General features: G+C 39.7%; 2 protein-coding genes across 5 annotated transcripts; both read right to left on the reverse strand.

Annotated features, from left to right (window-relative positions):
• Positions 1-202: 202 nt before the first annotated feature.
• On the reverse strand, positions 203-6,354 carry COPRS (coordinator of PRMT5 and differentiation stimulator). Of its 4 annotated transcripts, none has more exons than XM_066980124.1 (4): positions 6,217-6,354; positions 4,179-4,302; positions 3,422-3,676; positions 203-1,353 (listed from the first exon to the last, which is right to left on the reverse strand). In XM_066980124.1, the coding sequence occupies exons 2-4, from the start codon at positions 4,297-4,299 to the stop codon at positions 1,184-1,186; spliced, it is 546 nt and encodes a 181-aa protein (XP_066836225.1). In that variant the 5' UTR covers positions 4,300-4,302; positions 6,217-6,354; the 3' UTR covers positions 203-1,183. The 4 variants fall into 4 exon arrangements, with proteins under 4 accessions (XP_066836225.1, XP_066836224.1, XP_013034454.2 ...); XM_066980123.1 differs by lacking the exon at positions 6,217-6,354 and adding an exon at positions 5,208-6,173; XM_013179000.3 differs by lacking the exon at positions 6,217-6,354 and adding an exon at positions 4,720-5,138.
• On the reverse strand, positions 6,253-18,021 carry UTP6 (UTP6 small subunit processome component). The gene is made up of 19 exons (XM_048064258.2): positions 17,857-18,021; positions 17,697-17,781; positions 16,770-16,811; positions 16,595-16,687; positions 15,914-15,961; positions 15,066-15,129; positions 14,400-14,518; positions 13,788-13,865; positions 13,253-13,334; positions 11,939-12,020; positions 11,162-11,343; positions 10,219-10,298; positions 9,599-9,676; positions 9,236-9,415; positions 8,410-8,490; positions 7,522-7,631; positions 7,373-7,439; positions 7,011-7,083; positions 6,253-6,432 (listed from the first exon to the last, which is right to left on the reverse strand). Exons 1-19 carry the CDS (start codon positions 17,946-17,948, stop codon positions 6,275-6,277), a joined length of 1,794 nt encoding a protein of 597 aa, XP_047920215.1. The 5' UTR covers positions 17,949-18,021; the 3' UTR covers positions 6,253-6,274.
• Between the last annotated feature and the right edge of the window lie 4 nt (positions 18,022-18,025).

Consider the following 18,025-nt stretch of genomic DNA (forward strand, 5'->3'; position numbering starts at 1 on the left):
TCACACATTGGATGATTTAAAAAAAAAAAAAGTCTTCCAGTGTTAACTCCTTGCTTGAGAATAAACAAGCACAGGTACTGTGCTTCAATATCGAGCAGTGTCAAAGTCATCAAGAAGTTCTTGAGAGAGAAGTGATGAATGAAACATGAATATTAGAAGATTATTGTTTCTTAGGTGATCAGTAATTGAATCCACTTACATATTTCATTTGAGATCATTTCCTTTAATTCCAAAGCAAAGGCAAGGAGGATATGGTTCTCATTCCAGCTATTCTCTTAGAGACATTATGGAGTTATTTTATGTTCTCGTTTCCTCATTCGTCAAACACAAATAACAGCAAAAATATCCACATCTATCATGAGCCTTACCTCACTACTGTCTGCAGGACACACCAAGATTATATAACCATAGATATTTTCTTTGTCATTACATATCTGATGTAACGTGAGGATGTTACAAAGACAGCTGTGAGACTGGAAGATAATATGCCTGTATGCAAGAAGGTCTCATGTGGAAAAACCTTTGCTGGGAGACAGTCAAACACCCGGCATTCCTATTGGGTAAATAAACTCCAACTATATGTCCGCATACGTGTTATAAATGTGACATATATTTTGCAAATTCCTTCGTATTGAAATGCATTAAAAAAAAAAAAAAACAAGCAACAAACCAACTCATTTTGCATTTGCCACATCTGATTCTGTCAAACACGAATATTAGACATGGAGTAACAAACTACAACACAGAAGTTGGAAGGAGGAAGAGTTTTTAGAACTATCTGAACCAATTTGATAACATCAAATGGAAAGAAAAGAAAAGCAGAAGTTACATGGCCAGACATACAAGTATCAGCACATCAAAGCTGGCAAAGCTTGGCAACCAAGCTGAAGTTTAGAAATTAAATACTTCCTCCCAAACAATTAATTAGCAACAACCTAGATCTATATAATACAAATTGAAAGTAGTCCAGAAACACACTGACTGCGTGCAGCTAGCACCTGCACTCTGGGTCCCCGGGGTCAGGTGTGGTCGCTTAATAAACACCTCAGAAACAGTCTAAGATAAACTTCAGAGATGGTGTGGCATTTCGGGCCTTAGGCAGAACTCTGCAAGCAAGCCAAATGGCTTGACACAACTTGGTGAAGAACACAATCCAACTCAGAAGCCGTACTTAGTTCTGATCTCATTCATCAGCATCATCAAACTGGCCAATCTCAGTCACTCTAACTGGCAGTGTAAAAGCAAGACTAGCCGCGTGGTGACAACATGGGTTGTACAATGATTCCTCTTGCAAGGAGTATGAGACCAAAAGATTATTTTCCTGAAAGCTTCCGCAGTAGAGATCACCAGCATCTAAAGAAGATGAAAGAAAAGACGTAAACCATGAAAGATATTTAGAAAACTAGCGTTATTATGTAGCAGATTATTTTGCACTTCTACAGCATTTTCCAGTCAAGAATTTCAGTCTGATCTGCCAGCACTCATGAATTAAACCTAAAAACAAAGCAAACAGAAAGCTGAATTTGACAACGTCTTCATTTTAATGAAGGTTCCTGCCACTGAGACAAAATAGTTTTCTGAAAAGCTCAACGATATACCTGAATTCAGAACATCTAACACCAGCTCTTAAAATGTATGCAGTTCTTTTCTCTCCAGGCGCAAAAGGTCCATGAAGCCATTTCCCTTATTTCCCCCCTTCTCCACGACCACATCCCAAATTAGGATACCTCCAAGCCCTTTTAAGACTGGGTGCCTGGACAGAAACACAAGGGTGGGGTTCTGTGAAAGCTACCTCCGAACAGTATTTTCACTAGCCTAGAATTAAGCCTAATAATTGTTTATTTAACCAACCTAGCACAAAAATAGAGCAAAGTCCTTTTACACAAGCAAAAGATTTCTAGAGAGCAGACACTGAAAGGCCAGTACATCCACTGGCCAGTTTTCCAGTAGTACTGCAGGACAAACTTTAAAAACGCCTGCTTTCAATGAAGTTAAAATGCCATAAAATGATCAACCAAGCATGTTTTTGATTTGTAGTAGTCAACAACTCAGGCACTCGTATTCAGTTTTGCAAGCACTCGAGTCCCATAATCACAGCTTCTTTCAACTAAATTTGTGAGCATTTGAAGAGCATAAGCTACAGGTCAGGATGACTTAACTGAATACAGGAAAAGATAAGAACTTGTGATAGTTCCAATAAAAAATATATAATAAAAAAATCAAAACATTCCATAAATTTGAACAGACAAGAGATTTAAAGGACAGCCCAGAATAAAGAGGGAAACATACAAAAAGGAATTAGCACCCATAAAAGAATCAGTCTTTTTCTCAGGTTACCCAGTATGAAAAGCAACTTCTATGTTCCCACTATTGCTATATTGCAATATATATTATATTGCAATATTCCCAATATTACTATATTTATATTCTATAAAATCATTCTGATTTTATAGAAGGTTGCAAAAACTTTCCCAGTTCATTCTGTTATCAACCTATGGAACTGGAATTCAACAGCCATTTATGGAATTAAAATAAACAGAGAATTGGCATTTCCTATACAAAGGACGAACTGTGTGTATTTAATTCCAATAAATTCATTCACAGTAATGAGAAGAAAATGGAAACGGTTCTATTCTGTGTCCACAAAGACACAGCAGGTTATCGCTCACTGTTGGCTAAACACCATCCAGTTGTTTTATCCCAACACAGCCTGACCTGAGTGTCTCAGTTCAACACGAGTCACTGTAAAACAGATTACAAACCAGAGGATTAATATGACTCTAAAGATATAGATGAAAGTGCTTCTATCCATTGCACTTTTGTCTGTGGGGCCGATAGGAACGTTGTCAATTACATGCACAAAGACTTCAGAGAATCAAGCTTCAAAGTAAAATAAAAAAAAAAAACACCCTCAAATCAAAAAAATACCAAAGAAGCAAACAAAAAACCCACCACACAACATAGAAAACACCTACAGCAAAAGCAACAACAAACCATATTCAGAACAGAGACTGAGTGCTTGCACTGCTCCACACCCAAAAAGCCCACACTCTCGACAGACATTATGGCTGGATGCTAGGAGGGAAGGAGAGTTCCTGAACTTCTCTCTTCTGATTCAGGATAACAAAGATGCATTACAATAGAGTGCTAACTTCTCCAGAGAAACTCGATACACATACACAATTCTTACTGTTTCACTCCTTAAGAATTCAATTGCTCAAGCAAGATTTACATGTGAACTTGACAACATTGCCTATAACTCCTATATTTGGCAACAGAATTATATGTTACAAATCCATGAGGTAAATGTAAACATAAAATGATTCAAAAAAAAAAAGAACATGGAGTTATTTTAATACATTTTCCTACACAGCACCTACCTCCACATACTCAAATGAAGCACAAGTAAATTTGTACTCACCATAAGGATTACTTTCAGAGTCCTCCAATTCTTTATCCCAGTCCTCCACCTCATACACCAAAGCAGTTTGCTGCTCAGGAGAAGTAACATTCTCAAGCATATTCGAGATTTCACCATCCAGGTCTTCTAGGTCAGGCTGTACATAATAGCCAACAGGAGATCGACTGACATCATCTTCATAGGGAGAGATAGCAGAGAATTCACTTTCTTCAGAGTCACTGTCAAGAATACGTGGAATATTCTTCCGCAAACATTCTAAAAACAAAAGAAAGCCAACAGAGATATTTAGGAATTAAATGGGAACAATTAAATGCTTAAGATGGAATAATTTGGCCAGGTGTGTGAACGTGCTTTTTAACTAATGGCGTAATTACAATAGATGCTATTTCAAGTGCTTCTTTAGGTTTCAGATGCTCGGAAATGTCAGAAACAGGCGTACATCACAACACTAGCTGAAGTAAAGATTTTCCATAAACTCTTGTTGAAACATTATTCTTTAAACCAGGGCAGAGGAGCCAGCAGACCTTCTTCACCACATTCATATCTAGGTATTTATTTTTTAAAATTATGTTGAAATGCTACCGCTTTGGCTTACAAAAAAAATAATTTTTTTTGTACTATTGATTAAACACACTCGTTCATAGGCAAGGACAAATATCTACATGAAAATAGTTTAGCAAAGTAACTCAACAGGCATTTCCCATGTATCACAAAAAGGTTTTAAGTATCTTTCCTCAAGCAGAGTTCCGTTACTCACCATCTGCTTTGGTTTGCCCCAGTATTATAGGCTTAACTTTTCTGGGCTTCCAGTTCATAGTTTCCCTCTTGTCAGGAAGTTGCTCCTCCTCAAAGTTTATGCATTCAAGGGAGGCAGCCATCACCTACAAAAAAGTTTTAAAGAATTCGGTTGCCTCTCATTGATTCGTCCAGCGAGGCTCACGCTACGCTCGAGGCTACTGTATTTGAGTGCTCTGGAGTCCTTGGAGACGACCTGTTTGTTCCCTTGATGAATCAGAAGTTTTAAACCAGACAGGCTTTGATTTCAGAAAGCAGATATGCCAGGGCTGGATCTTTCTGCTGCTGCCATCAGTCACACCTGGCAGCAGCCACCACAGACCAGCTAGTCTCCTCAGTCACAGCAGTAATCCTGCTGCCACTCTGAATTTGGGGAACAGGGCCCAAAACTGACATAAAACATACCAGTTGGGGAACAGCAGCAGATAGTGAAAGCTGCTAACAAAGGTGAAGAAGACAAACAGAAGTATAAGCACAAAGACCACCAACTACAGTCCAACCACCTTGTGGGAGCCGCCGTGCTGAGGACAAAGCTGAGGACCAGACCTTCCAGAAGCCCTGAGGAACTCCTGAAAGATGGACGACGTGATCTGAGGGCCCCCGACGACGAAAGCAAGGTGAGCTACCCTCACCAGGGGCATTACAAGAGACGAACTCCTCGGCGAGCAGCCCCCACACGGTGCTGTGGTGCGGCAGGCTGGGCTCCCAGCTGCTCACACACACCCGGCGCCGCGTCGGCTGCCGGGAGCGGCCTGAGATGGGCCGAGCGCCGCGCCCTTTGGGCAGCACCACAGTAGCGGCCCCCTTCGCCTCCGGGAGAAGCGAACCGACCCGCCCGCCCCGCCGGAGCCCCCCCGCAGCCGCTGAGGCGGCGGCCGGACGCGCAGCCGCGGCCCTGAGGAGACGGCGGCGCCGCCCTGCCGCCTTCCCGCCCTGCCCGTCCCCTCAGCGCGCCGGGAGGGGCGCGGTGCCCCGGGAAGGACGGCCGTGCCTCGGGCCCCGCTGGTCGAACCGGCGGCTGCCACGGGAAGGGGAGCGAAATCTGGCGGTGAGGCGGCGCCGGGACAGCCAAGAGCACCACCGAGCGGCGGGGCACGGCCGCTTCTCCCTCCTCACGGCTGAGCGCCCACCTGCCTCACACCATTATATGCCTTATTTACACGCAGAGACCACTGCTGGCCATAGTTTTTTGAATACATGATACATAACTCCTTTCTCTGCTACTAGAAAAGGAACTAGTGCTGCGCGTTCCTGTACTTTCCCTAGAAATCCTCTACAGGATGAGCTAATGGCCTGATGATAGCATTTCTGTTGATTTAACAAGTGTGATACCAGAAAATGTAGTTCTGCAAACAGCCATGGACAGCAGCGTCTCAAAAACTGTTAGCCACTTTCTCAGGGTTTGAGGACAGAAGGTTGAAGTGTAGATCAGAACTTACTACTGTCACATCAGGAACATTTTTAACAGATTCTCAGCTCACCTCCACATTTCATAGTCACTCTCAGAATTATGACATAGGATGCAAACTCTAATTCAAGGTGGTGGCAGAAGTTGTTTGGTGTTTGAAAAGAAGGTTACAGATGACTTCAAGGTTAAGAAACAATAAATAAATAAATACCATCATTTTACAGATTGATTCTCCAGTGTTCCATTACTCAACTTAGATAGGAGGACCACTCACAGATGCAGGGTGTTTTTTTGTTGTTGTTGTGGTGGGTTTTTTGTGGCATTTATGTGTTGTAATATTAGCTTTCCAGAGTGTAAAAGCTGATGCATTAAGATTATTCCATCTCAATGATTAGGCAGGAAGAAATCTCTTAGAATTCTCAAAGAACGTGCTCACAGACTCCTCTACTTTCTCCAAATGTGCACTTCAACGTGTCACTGAGAAGAAACACTAGTAACAGCTGCAATGGGGCAGATGATTTTTTTCACACATGCAAGAAAGTAAAAAAAAAAAAAAAAAGTACACTTTAATATGACCCAGAAACATATTTACCTTTGTATAAAAGTTTAAAAAGAATCCACAATGTCACATTGTAACTATTTTTAGTTTTTCATAAATGTCCAGTTTGCAATAAAGTGTATTTGGAAATGAAGTCTTCCACCAGATCTCCCTGCAACATCTTCACAGCTCGCCAGTGAATACTCCCACAGTTTTCTGGTTTGCCTTGGGGATGACTTAGTTCCTCTTTGATATAATCCAGCCAGAGATCTTAAAAAGAAAAAAAAAAGTTCTGGTTAGATTTTGATTTGATATTATTTAACAAACATACTAAACCGAACCAAGAAACACTCTTTTTATAAGTGTTCTTGATCTTAATGCAACGAGGTTTGTCAAACCTCTCCCCCCTCTCAGTCCCTTACAGTCCAAAAGTCTGGGTTCTGCTCCCAGGTGGAACAGAAATAACACAACCCTTTAGCAGCAGCTTCCCACAGCATCAGGGAAATGTACCTATTTACTTTCTTAAAAGGCATACTGCAAAAATCTTTATTATAAAAACATGGCTCCATACTTTTCACAAATGTAAATTAAAGGTGATGTGCATCTCTTATTCCGGGCCAATGTTCAAAACTATTATTTGCTAGTAGTTCTGCTGAAGCTAGACTACCATAAACAAAGGCCCTGGGCTGCAAGTGTAGTGTCGCTGCAGTGTGTCACACACTTAATGGCACAGAAGAACTAAGCTCCACTCTGCATGACAGTAATCACAAGGACAGAACAAACAACTACTTTTGTTCAGACAGAAATAAAGGAGGCAGCATTGAATTGAAAAGACAAAAATCCCTTACCAGAATCCGTTGAACCAAACTCTCTCAAGGCACGTTCATAGTATTCTCTCAGATGAAGCATTTTGCAGGATTCCTAACAAAGGAAGGTATTAAAAGACCGTTTATTTTGTACAGAAGTGAATCTGCAGCTTGATTAGATTCTTACAAAGTAAAAGAGTCATGGTAATTATACATACCCACACATTGCCAAAGATTAGTTACCATGGAACTTGGTTTTACATTATATGCTATGAATCAACTTTGGAAGACAAATATGAACCAATTACAAACTAATGACACTATTCATAAACCCGTAATTTCATATCAAAGTTAGAAGTGTATTTTACAAATACAAGGCACTAGTTGGATCTTCAGCAACTTACTTGCTCCTTTTCGATTTGAATCATCTTCCTGAAGAAGTCAAGTGAAAGTGGACGATTTTCATGTAGGCTAAAGTAAAAACAGAAATAACTTCAAACTTTATGCCTTTTACAATTTGCCCTAGAATAATCAGATTCAAAGTTTTTGTCACCTGGTAAAGACTCTTTTTACTTTCTTATAACCACCATTCCTATAAGCCCAGTCGAGATATTTTTCTTTCATAGTCACAGATTCAGCAGGAGCTGTGGCATGCAAGGATCTCTGCAAGTTAAAGAGTAAGAGAACCAACTACAATTAAAAGGCAACAAGGAAGAAGAAACCAAACAGTACCTTCTCTCTAATTACATATCTGACATACAGCAGATCTCATGAGACGAAGTACTGACAAAAGCACCCTGAATGATGTCTGAAAACCGGTATTATGTAAAACAACCAATATTTTTCAAACTAGAATACTAGTTGTAATCTAAAATACATTTCTCTTTCCATAATCCATGCAGCTGGCATTTGACATTCCCCTATCACGCTTCATGCAGAGGGTTCTACAATGCTCTGCAAACAATCAAATCTCAGCTTTCACTGGAAATAAGTGTTATATGTTGTAAAGAAAAAAAAAATATGCCAGACAAATAACAAATGTTTTGCCCTCAGCAATTTAGAAAATTTACAGTGGGATTCAAGTCCCAGTTTTGTTCTTGAGTTTTCTGCAACAAGACTGACATTTTCACACAGATTGGAAAATGCTCTTTTTTGTGTTCAGACAGATATCTGAAAATACTGCAAAAATTCCAGACCATGAAGTAAGAGCTCATCAATAGTTGTGCTTACAAACATCTAGATGTCTTTGAAGCATGGGGATGACATTTGTGCTTATGAGCTCATATCCAACTGACTCTTCGTAACAGTTTTACTTGAAATGCTTTGATACCAACAAATCCATGAAGGAACTACAGTATAAAGCATTTGTTAAATGCTCCATCCACACACAGTTCCTGTTTACTTACACATTGTCATAAAAAGATTTCTATTAGCTTAGTACCTGGTAGAGAGCTTCTGTGTCTTGCTTGCTATTTGTGCCTTCACTCCATTCCACCCAGAGGGCCCATAACGGCAAAGTGCCCTACAAGGTAAGCAGAGAAATCAAATGATTAGAATACAGTAACTCAGATTGATTTACAGAAACAGACAGCAACACATCTACTAGGTTCTACATCACAGTTGCTGTAAGAACTCTCTAGGGAACCTGCTTTGGCAGGAGGGTTGGACCTGATGATCTCTTGAAGTCCCTTCCAACCCCTACAATTTTGTGATTCTGTGAACTGCCCTTTAGACAAAGCTTTTAGCAAGGCAACTTTGGACTGCACACTGAAATCACTTCTTGTCTCCTCCCTAACTTACAGGACAAATACTGCTTAGATGGACAGCTGCTAGACATGTTGCTGGGGATGGGAGACGAATTCTTGTGCATCACAAAGCACTGGAATATAAAGGTAACTTCTGAGAATAGAGATGAAAAGGAACAAATCGCCTGCTTGCTTCCTCTCATCTCTCCACGTGGCAAACAATGCATCAGGACAGTGATGAAAGGAAACACTTTTCAAGACACAAATACCAGATGACTCCTAAAAGAGCATGCAAAACATCACCTCTGAGCATTCAAACTGTACAACTTTGAATTTGAAGTTAACCTGCAATTTCTTGATGTTCCCGAATGCAATGTGCATGTGAAATGTTAAGCTCTTATTTTTGACTTTAAAAGCTGTTAGGGGCTGTGTGTGCCTTGTGAAGGAAAAAAAAATGCTTCAAGTGGTAGAGGTTTCCTGCTCAAGACTTAATGCATGCAAGTCCATAAAAACAGCACAGACCTTAGATTTCAAGTGCTTAAAGGCTTCTTCAAAACACTGGGTCACATTGTCATTCTTCAGTTGGATCAACACCTGCAGCCTCATCTGCCACATTTCTGCTGACAGGCTGAAGCGCTTAGTTGCAGCTTCTGCCACCTCTGTAGCCTTCTCAGAAAGGTTGGACTCCAGTAATAGTTGAAGCTAAAAATAAAAAATAAAAAAAAAACAGCAGATGCAGCTAATCACAGGAGACTAGTAGTCTTTTGTTAAAAGCAAGGCCTTGCACACAATATTGCCTACTTTGCTAGCTACACAAAATGGCAGTTTTAGGCATGCATCAATGCAGGACAGTCTCCCAGTCTATTCTTCTGTATCAACTCTTACCCACTGCTTATAGAGAGATTCTGGCAGCAAACTGGACTCATGCGCTTTGCTGAACACACTTAGTGTCCTCTCCAGTCTCTAGAATAGAGAACAAAAGGTAAAGAAAATAAGCATTATTCCTTATATACAAGATCCCAGCATTACCAGAAGCCCAGTGGATTTGTGTATCAAAACATCACTAAAATTCAATAAAAGTTATACATCTAATGCTTTATGTGGCCATATACATTACAAGATAAAGGCGGAATTTGAGCATTTGAATTACACCTCCTCTTTAAGGAGCAAAAGAACAACGGAGCAATGTTCTTTTACTGTATTAAAAGGGAACCGAGCCACAAAGGATGATTACAAGTTTGCAATCCTAGCAACTCCCATCCGAGGAGTTTGCAGTACTTGACTGACAAGCCTGGTTTACGACTGATATATTCATGTTCAGGCAGGCCAAATGTAAGCCCAACAGTAAAATCTACTCCGTCAGATGAAGACTAAATTATTTTTAATGAGAGCCACTTGTCACTATTTCTGATAAACATTCAAATAAACTTACTCCTTGCCGAAAGATTAGAGGTCAGTAAAAATAGTGTTGTTTTGTTGCTATGGTTTCCTAATGACCTTTTTACCTTTTGCTTTAATTCTTCACTGTTGGTTTTCCTGTTACACCTCTCTAAGCAAAAAGTGATGTAGCATTTCCACATGTCCTCTGTAGAATAAAAGGCATAGTATCATGCTTCATTGAATCACAACAGTAAACACAAATATTTGTCTTTAAGGTAAAGAATAGAGAGAATCCAAGCACTAAGTGCTAATGCCAACTTTTTTTTTTAATGTTACACTGTACAAGAAGCCCTGCGTTTATAACATTAACATTTAAAAATGACTTCCCAGTATAAGCTGCAGTCAGTAATTCTTTCTAAACATCATCAAGCCCTTAGTTCAGCTGAGGCTTTCGCACATGCTGTCACAATTAATGTTCAGTGCACCCTTTGCTTGCAGTTTTCAGTGGGCCTGCAGGAGTGACAACACTCACAGGCAGTTGAGAAAATCCTTTGTCTGCCTGACCCCAAAGGCTAAATTAGCAGCAAGTTTGTGTCTACTCCACTCCGGTATCCTGATAGACTTTTTTGAGAATAAGGATGATGACAGATGATGAAGTTGGATATCTACTCCACTTGCAACTCAAAAGCATTACTTACTCACAGCTAACCAACAATGAACTTCAGTCCATCTACAGGTTTCCTTTATTCAGGAAACTTTATTTACAATTCCCAAACCTTTGTTCATCTGTCTAGATGTGAGCTTCTGTTCTCCTCATCAGTTAAGTCACATTAATATTACAAATAAGCAACAAAAACCACTTTGTTAAGCAATTCTTTCAAGACCATAGATAACCTGAATAACACACAAAATAGATCCCCAAAATGGATCTTGAACTGCACCTAAAAGCTGCCTGCATCCTCCAAGATATGGTAGAGCCTGCCAACAACTACTTCAAAGCTTTCACAGTATACAGTATGCTAAAATGCCAGGAAAAACAGATGTTAAGATGCAGGCAGAATATTTCACCTGTGGGGACAGCTGTCACAGCCTCTTCAAAGACTGCACAGCACCGTTCTTCCCTCTGTGTCACTTCGGATACTTTCATCTGTTTTGTAGTGGGTTCTGTGGACTTCAGGGACCCCAGATCCAGCTCTCGACGGGCCATGTAGTCCCACGTAAGAGGATCATCGGCATATTCAGTCTGCAAACTAACAAACCGTGTTTATAATACCCTTGTACTACCAACATTCTTGTACAAGTACGTTTAAAAGGGTTGTTGTGTTGGTATCAGGTATAGAAATGCACTCAATTTCTAAACAATCAAATGTTAGAAAAAAATTTACCTTTCAACAAGAAAAAATGTTTGTTTTAATATAGATATTCTCCAATAATAGCATGAACTAGACTGGCACATTTCCAGAGACACCTTTCTTTTGAGAGAAGAACAATTGGGGAAGCCAAAGATATAGAACCACAAAGTAAACCAGAAATTCCAAGGTTCCTACACTTAAGTTAGGGAAACAACTGCTGGAATAATTCAGTGACAACTGTATTTCATCTGCATTTTTCTTAGCAGGTTTTCAAATCCTATCCTGAAGTCAGATACAAACATCTTTTTGTAAAAAGTATGCATGCCTCAGACACTTTCCTTTTCTTAAAAATATTTCACATACACCTTACGCCTTAGATTTTTATTTCCCGAGAGGAACAACCTTTAGTCATTAACCTATCAACCCGCTATAAATTAGGGAAGTAATAAGAGCATGCATATTAAAAAAAACAACAACAACAAAAAAACCTCACCTTTCAAGAATTTCTTTTTGCAAATCTTGGGTAAAATCAAAGAGCTTTGCAATAGAAAGCACAGCCAGACGGAACTCAACACCTACAAATCAAGAGGGGAAAAATGGTACCAAGTAGAATATTACATCCCATTACATACTTTGTATTTTTGTATCCTTGTAAGCTTTTTTCAAGGCACAGATACCCTTTCAGCCTTCAGATAGATACTCTTTTCTGCAAGTCTCAATATTCAAGCCATATGGTAAGCCATATGTTACTATGCTAATTGCCTGACTGGATTCTTCATGATTTCACATTAGCCAGTGACAAAAAAAGGTCATGACACACAGAACACTCCAGACTCCAAGGTGATAAACTAGTCCTGTCCTCTGACATGCCAACAGGTCCTTCCAGCTTGGTTCCACTTGCATGTCAGCAACTCCTCTACTCCTTCATTCAATTTATCCAAGAAAACACAGAATGGCTGCACGCATGGGACAAGCCTCTCCAAAAGTGCACACAATATATGTCAATGAACTGTATCCATCCACCTTGTATCTTGCTAACTTATCTCTGAGAATGCCAGGTAACATAACTTGACCTATGACTTCACAGCAAATCCCTATCAATCATTACTCACCACCTTATTTTTAGGTGTTCACAAATCATTTGTATACCTATTTATTCCACTATTTCTCCAGGAATTTAAATTAAGCCAACTCTTCCTGTAGTTTCCTCTAATATCCTCTTTTTCCCCTTTACTTTCAATATCATTATTGTATTATGCCTGTTGCCTTCTAAAACATCTTCATCTGTCCTGGTTTCTCAAAGATACCTGCTACTACTTTGCAGCTATTTCAGCCAATTCTCTTAATAAAATGGGTGAATTTTACTAAGTCTGGTTAATTTAAAATCACCAAACCTGTTTTATTATTAGTTTGAATTCTTTCTTCCTTGTCACTAGTGCTAGCTGATTAGTTGTCATCTAGTGTTCAGTACAAAAACAAACAAACCAAAAAACCTAAACTTTGTAAATAATTCTAAACTATCTTCCCTTCACACTTTTAAACAGACAAACAAGTTTTGAGACTGTAAGCCCAGAACCTATGCCACTTCAGTCCAAAAGCTGTTGTAATGGAAGGGGTGTCAGTGTGCAGAACAGTTGTAAAATCAGAACAAATTACTTCTATTCATTTATAATTTGGCATTATCTAGGCATCCTGAAAAAGATGTTATATCTGACAATTTATATTTGTGTGTACACTGGAACTAAACCTATTTGTATTATCAACTGGAGGACTGACATTTTCCTAAGTACAAGAAATGTTAAATCACCTTTAATTTTCTGAGCAGCATCCCTGTAGATTATGCGAGCCAGCTCCCCATTAAGAATCTCTTCAGAATAATTGAATTCCCCCTGCAATATCAAGCATAACACTGTTGAAAAAAAACTGTTTTCCTTCCTCAGCTACCATTTTTGCCAACATCTTTTTCTGATATTTTTTTCTATATTAATTTTTCATCTTCACCTAAATCCATCTTAGATTGCCCAAACCAACCATAATGAAATAAGAGATAAAAATTTACTTTAAAACAAAAAATCACTTTAAATATTCCTTTCCAGAAATGACTACTAACTTTCAAACTGGGGGATGTAACAAAAGACTTTACAAATGTAAAGAAAAAACATAGCATAAAGTATTTGAGCTGAGCATCAGCCAACACTCAAAAAGTTTAACATAGACACAGGGCATGAACAAAAACATTCCCTAAGCTGTCCTCAAACAAACTGTTAATATAGATCCCATAAAACTACACTTTCCAACGTGTGATACATAAGCAGACAGTATCTCAAGTTTAGGGGACCTACCAAGTCCATCTTTGCTTGTTCAAATTCTTTCTTTTCCTTCCTCTGTTTTTCAGCATTCATCAGCTCCATTCTGAAATACTGCAAGAAAGTTAAAAGATGGGGGGTATGGAGGCAGGGTGGATAAAGCATAAAATACATTAAGTCCACAAACATGAAGAAAAACAAGCTCTGTCTGAGAAGCTATAAATCAGTTCTTGCCAATATCCCACGTTTGAGAGCCTTGCTTTTTAAAGATTTGTGCATATAGCCATCTGCTGTATATACTCAGACATTTCACACATTCAGAAATTCCAATTTTCTAGTCATTCTTTAAACCTTAACTTGCCCTCAAAGAAAAGCATGCTCCCTACCAAACAGTAGGGATGCCAAATCTAATTCAGAGAATACAAAATCCTCAATTTGCAAACATAAATACAAGACTTACTGAAACAAAACCAAAAAAAATGATGCATGTTACCAATACAAAGTATTTTTAATCTATTTTTTAATCTTTTTGACAACATTCCCCCCACTGGTGGAAAAAGTTTTCGCCAGCCTGATATGAGAAATTTGCTAGACTGACTTGCTTCAACTAATCAAATAACTTCTCATAGAAGAAAATCACAAACTCACCTCTTGATAAAGTTTTGGACACTCTGGATGGAAGCGCAAAGCACGAAGGAACAAGTGCCTAGCACTTTCTGACGAGAGTCGTGTCTCCATTTCCCATTTTGCTGCCATAATCCACAGTGCTGCAACAGAAGATATGAATGAATTCGTTTTAATGCAAAGCAAGTGGCTGGTCACGAGAACCCATTTTGAAACTATTACCCAGGATGTACAAGTTGTTTTTGTTCAATGTACCTACCCCTGAGGCATGAGCTCAACTATGGAATAGGACTGATGATCTCTCATGTTAAGACCAAGTTAAATATGACTAAAAGCTAAGCAGATCCAGGAAGCTTAATCTAGCATAGCTACAAATTCAGTGATGTATGGTGATGTCTTCAATCCTGAAAAGTATCCACAAGTATTCAACAAGTGCCTCTGAAACACCTACCAAAACCCCAATCTACCTGGGGAACTGTCATTCAAAGCACATGGACTCCCACTTCACATCACCTTTTGATTGTTCAGCACAACCTCTATCAGAGGCCTTTTCTCTGACGTAGCAACAAGGCAAAGAAAAGAGAATAGGAACTTTTACCCCAATAGCTTGAACTGAAATCTATGAAAACTTGAAACAAATGCTATACAGCCTATACAGAGTCATTTGCATAGCACTCACGCTTTATTTACCTGGTTTATTGGAATGAATGGCCAACATGGTAGAAAACACCTTGCTAAGCTGATGTTTTGCATTCTGAAAAAAAAAAAAAGGAAGTAGTTTTGTTTTATCCACTCCAGTACCAAACTGAACCACCAGCACCAAAGTTTTGGTATGAAAGGTTACTAGTCGCAATGCAATTGTACCAGTAAAGACACTTCTCTACTATTTAACTTTGGTATAAGTTTTTCTACATGTTTAATATTGACCTGCTTTCAAATGTTACCAGAGAGCATTAGCACAGTTAACTCAAACCTTCTGGACTTAGACAACTAACACAAGTGTTGCTTAAGTCACAAATCAATAGCCTCACTGACCACTTTTAAGGTAAAGACTGCATTTTCCTTGGCCACTTGCATTACTATAACAAGATCAACTTTTCAGTACAGGAAGGAAAATGAATGCTAGAATGACATGAAGACTTGCACAGAGAAGCTTACAAAGTATTGAACTGCCAAAATTAAACTTCTTAGCATATCGACTACAAGAAATGTTTAGAACAAAAACAGAATTCATAGGCAGGTGATTCATTCATTCCAGAGAAAGGATAGCCATGGTTATGACACTCTTAAACCAAATGATACTCCAGATTCAATGCAATCAGAAACCATCAAAATTCATACTAATTCATCTGAGTCAGAATTTGCACTTAGATCACTGAAATTCCCACACAGCTCCAATCACAACATTAAAATGATTTCAGTGCTACAGTATGTTGCAGAAAAAAATTGTTCCCTGCCGTGTAACACAAGCTCCAGATGCCTGACTGACCAGTAACCCAGTGTCTTGAATCAATAAGATAAGCATTTTGAAAACTCACCCACTGCTTGCAAAATGCAACATGTGACAGCCAAAGCTGAACATCTTCCTGGTGGAAATGCAAGGGAGAGAGAATCAACTTTACAAATAAGTACAAAATCACTTTTTCACATTGAAAAGCAAACAACATGCACTTGGTACAACCACTTGGCATGCAGAGAGAACGAATTTTGAATCCCAAATTCACTTTTTTTTCTAGATTTTAAAATTCCTGCAAAACATCTGAAGAAAACCAGCCTTCCATCTCAATATACACCCTTTGCTGAACTCAACAAAGAACTCACTGTAATAATTCCTTCAATACATCACTTAGGTTTTTTACCCTAAGAGGTATCACGACAGTCTTTGCTCAAAGCAAGTTAAAGTTCTTTTCATTCCATTTCTAGTCCTTTCAAGCAGATACACCAAACTCGCACAGCAATATATGGCTGAAGACAGATGACGACTAACAACTGAGAAAAGACAAAATATTGTTTGTGTACAAAAAATGTTTGATGTGAATGATCTACTTCTAGGACACTGCTAAATGTAAGACCAAACTTCTGCTTAGTTCTTCCTATTACACTCCTCTGTATTACTGAAAATGTTTGGTGGCAGTGATATTTAGATTCATTTTTTACATCAAAACATGCCAAAAAGGTATTTTTCAACCTGTCACTATAAATGAAAGAAACAAACTTACTTTCCATTTTCCTGTGGCACGTTTGAAGAGGCTATGGACCCTATGCACAATAGAGCTTTCAATTTCTTCCTTCTTGAATGAATATCCAATGCGCTAGAAGAAAAAAGTGTTATTTTTATTGCACTAGAAAATTCGGTGCGTAGCATTTTGCATTCTAAATAACTGACAAACTTACTGCTCTTCTTTTCTTGATCAGTTCCAGCAGGTTAATTTCATACTAGAGTGGGGAGAAAAAAATGTATTTAAAAGCAAATTAAAATATATGTAATAGTGAAGGAAAAAAAAATCCAGATGAAGTACTTTACAGCTAGTCACACAGACAATAAAAATTGCATCCAGGAAAACATAAGCAACAATTTTGTGGTCAGACCACTACTTTTCTAAGGCTGCCTAAAAGTAAATTTAAACATTTTTATTACACATTATATTCCAGACTTGAGCTGTTGGCAGCCCACTCATTCCTAGAATTGTAATGCACAATCCAAATTCCTGACACTATGGAAGATGTTTTACACACATAGACAATTTGCACAGCACATCAGGGAACTGTGATCTCTGCATCCTGGAGAGAAAAGTGGCTCTGGAAAAGAGTCATGACACAAAAGAAGTCTCTCTCATCCCAAACAGATGCCAACTCCTGGCTATACTTCATTCTCAGGTGTGCCTTTAAAGAGTCCGCACTAATAGAATCATCACAGAATCATAGAATGGTTTGGGCGGGAAAGGGCCTGCCTTAAAAACCACCTAGTTCCAATCCCCCTGCCATGGGCAGTGATGCCATCTGCTAGACCAGGCTGCCCAAAGCCCCATCCAGCCTGACCCAGCAGACTTCCAGGGATGGGGCATCCACAGCTTCTCTGGGCAGCCTGTTCCAGTGCTTTATCGCCCTTGTAATAAATAATTTCTTTCTTATATCTAATCTAAACTTCATCTTTTTAGTTTAGGGCCATTACCCTGTGCCCTTACAAACCATTTACGAGCGAACACTGCCAGCCAAGGGAGAAGAGGCCTCAAGGAACAGCAGATAACTACAAAACTTCCTAGCCCCTTACAGGGCTGGACCTACACGACCTAGCACGCTGTGCCACCCAGTAGAGCCCACCTGAATATAATTGACAAAATCCTCCTTCCGAAGAGCTCTCCGCTGGATCTTGTATTCCAGAGCCGAGGCCTTCCTGAGGACAGCCCTGCGGGAAGGAGGCGATCAGCACCCCGCAGCCCGGCCGCCGCGCTGCCCACGGCTCGTCGGGCCGCGGCCCCACCTGATCTCCTTGGGCGTGAAGAGGCCGACCCGCTCCAGCTGCTCTAGCTCCGGGATGCGGTCCTCCAGCCGCTGCTCGATGCGCTCCGCCATGGCGGCGACAGCCCGGGAGCCCCACGCCTGCGCTGAGCCCGGCCCGGCACGGCCCGGCACAGCCCCAGTTCCGCCCG

This window comes from Anser cygnoides, chromosome 19 (assembly GCF_040182565.1).
Source record: "Anser cygnoides isolate HZ-2024a breed goose chromosome 19, Taihu_goose_T2T_genome, whole genome shotgun sequence".
Taxonomy (NCBI): domain Eukaryota; kingdom Metazoa; phylum Chordata; class Aves; order Anseriformes; family Anatidae; genus Anser; species Anser cygnoides.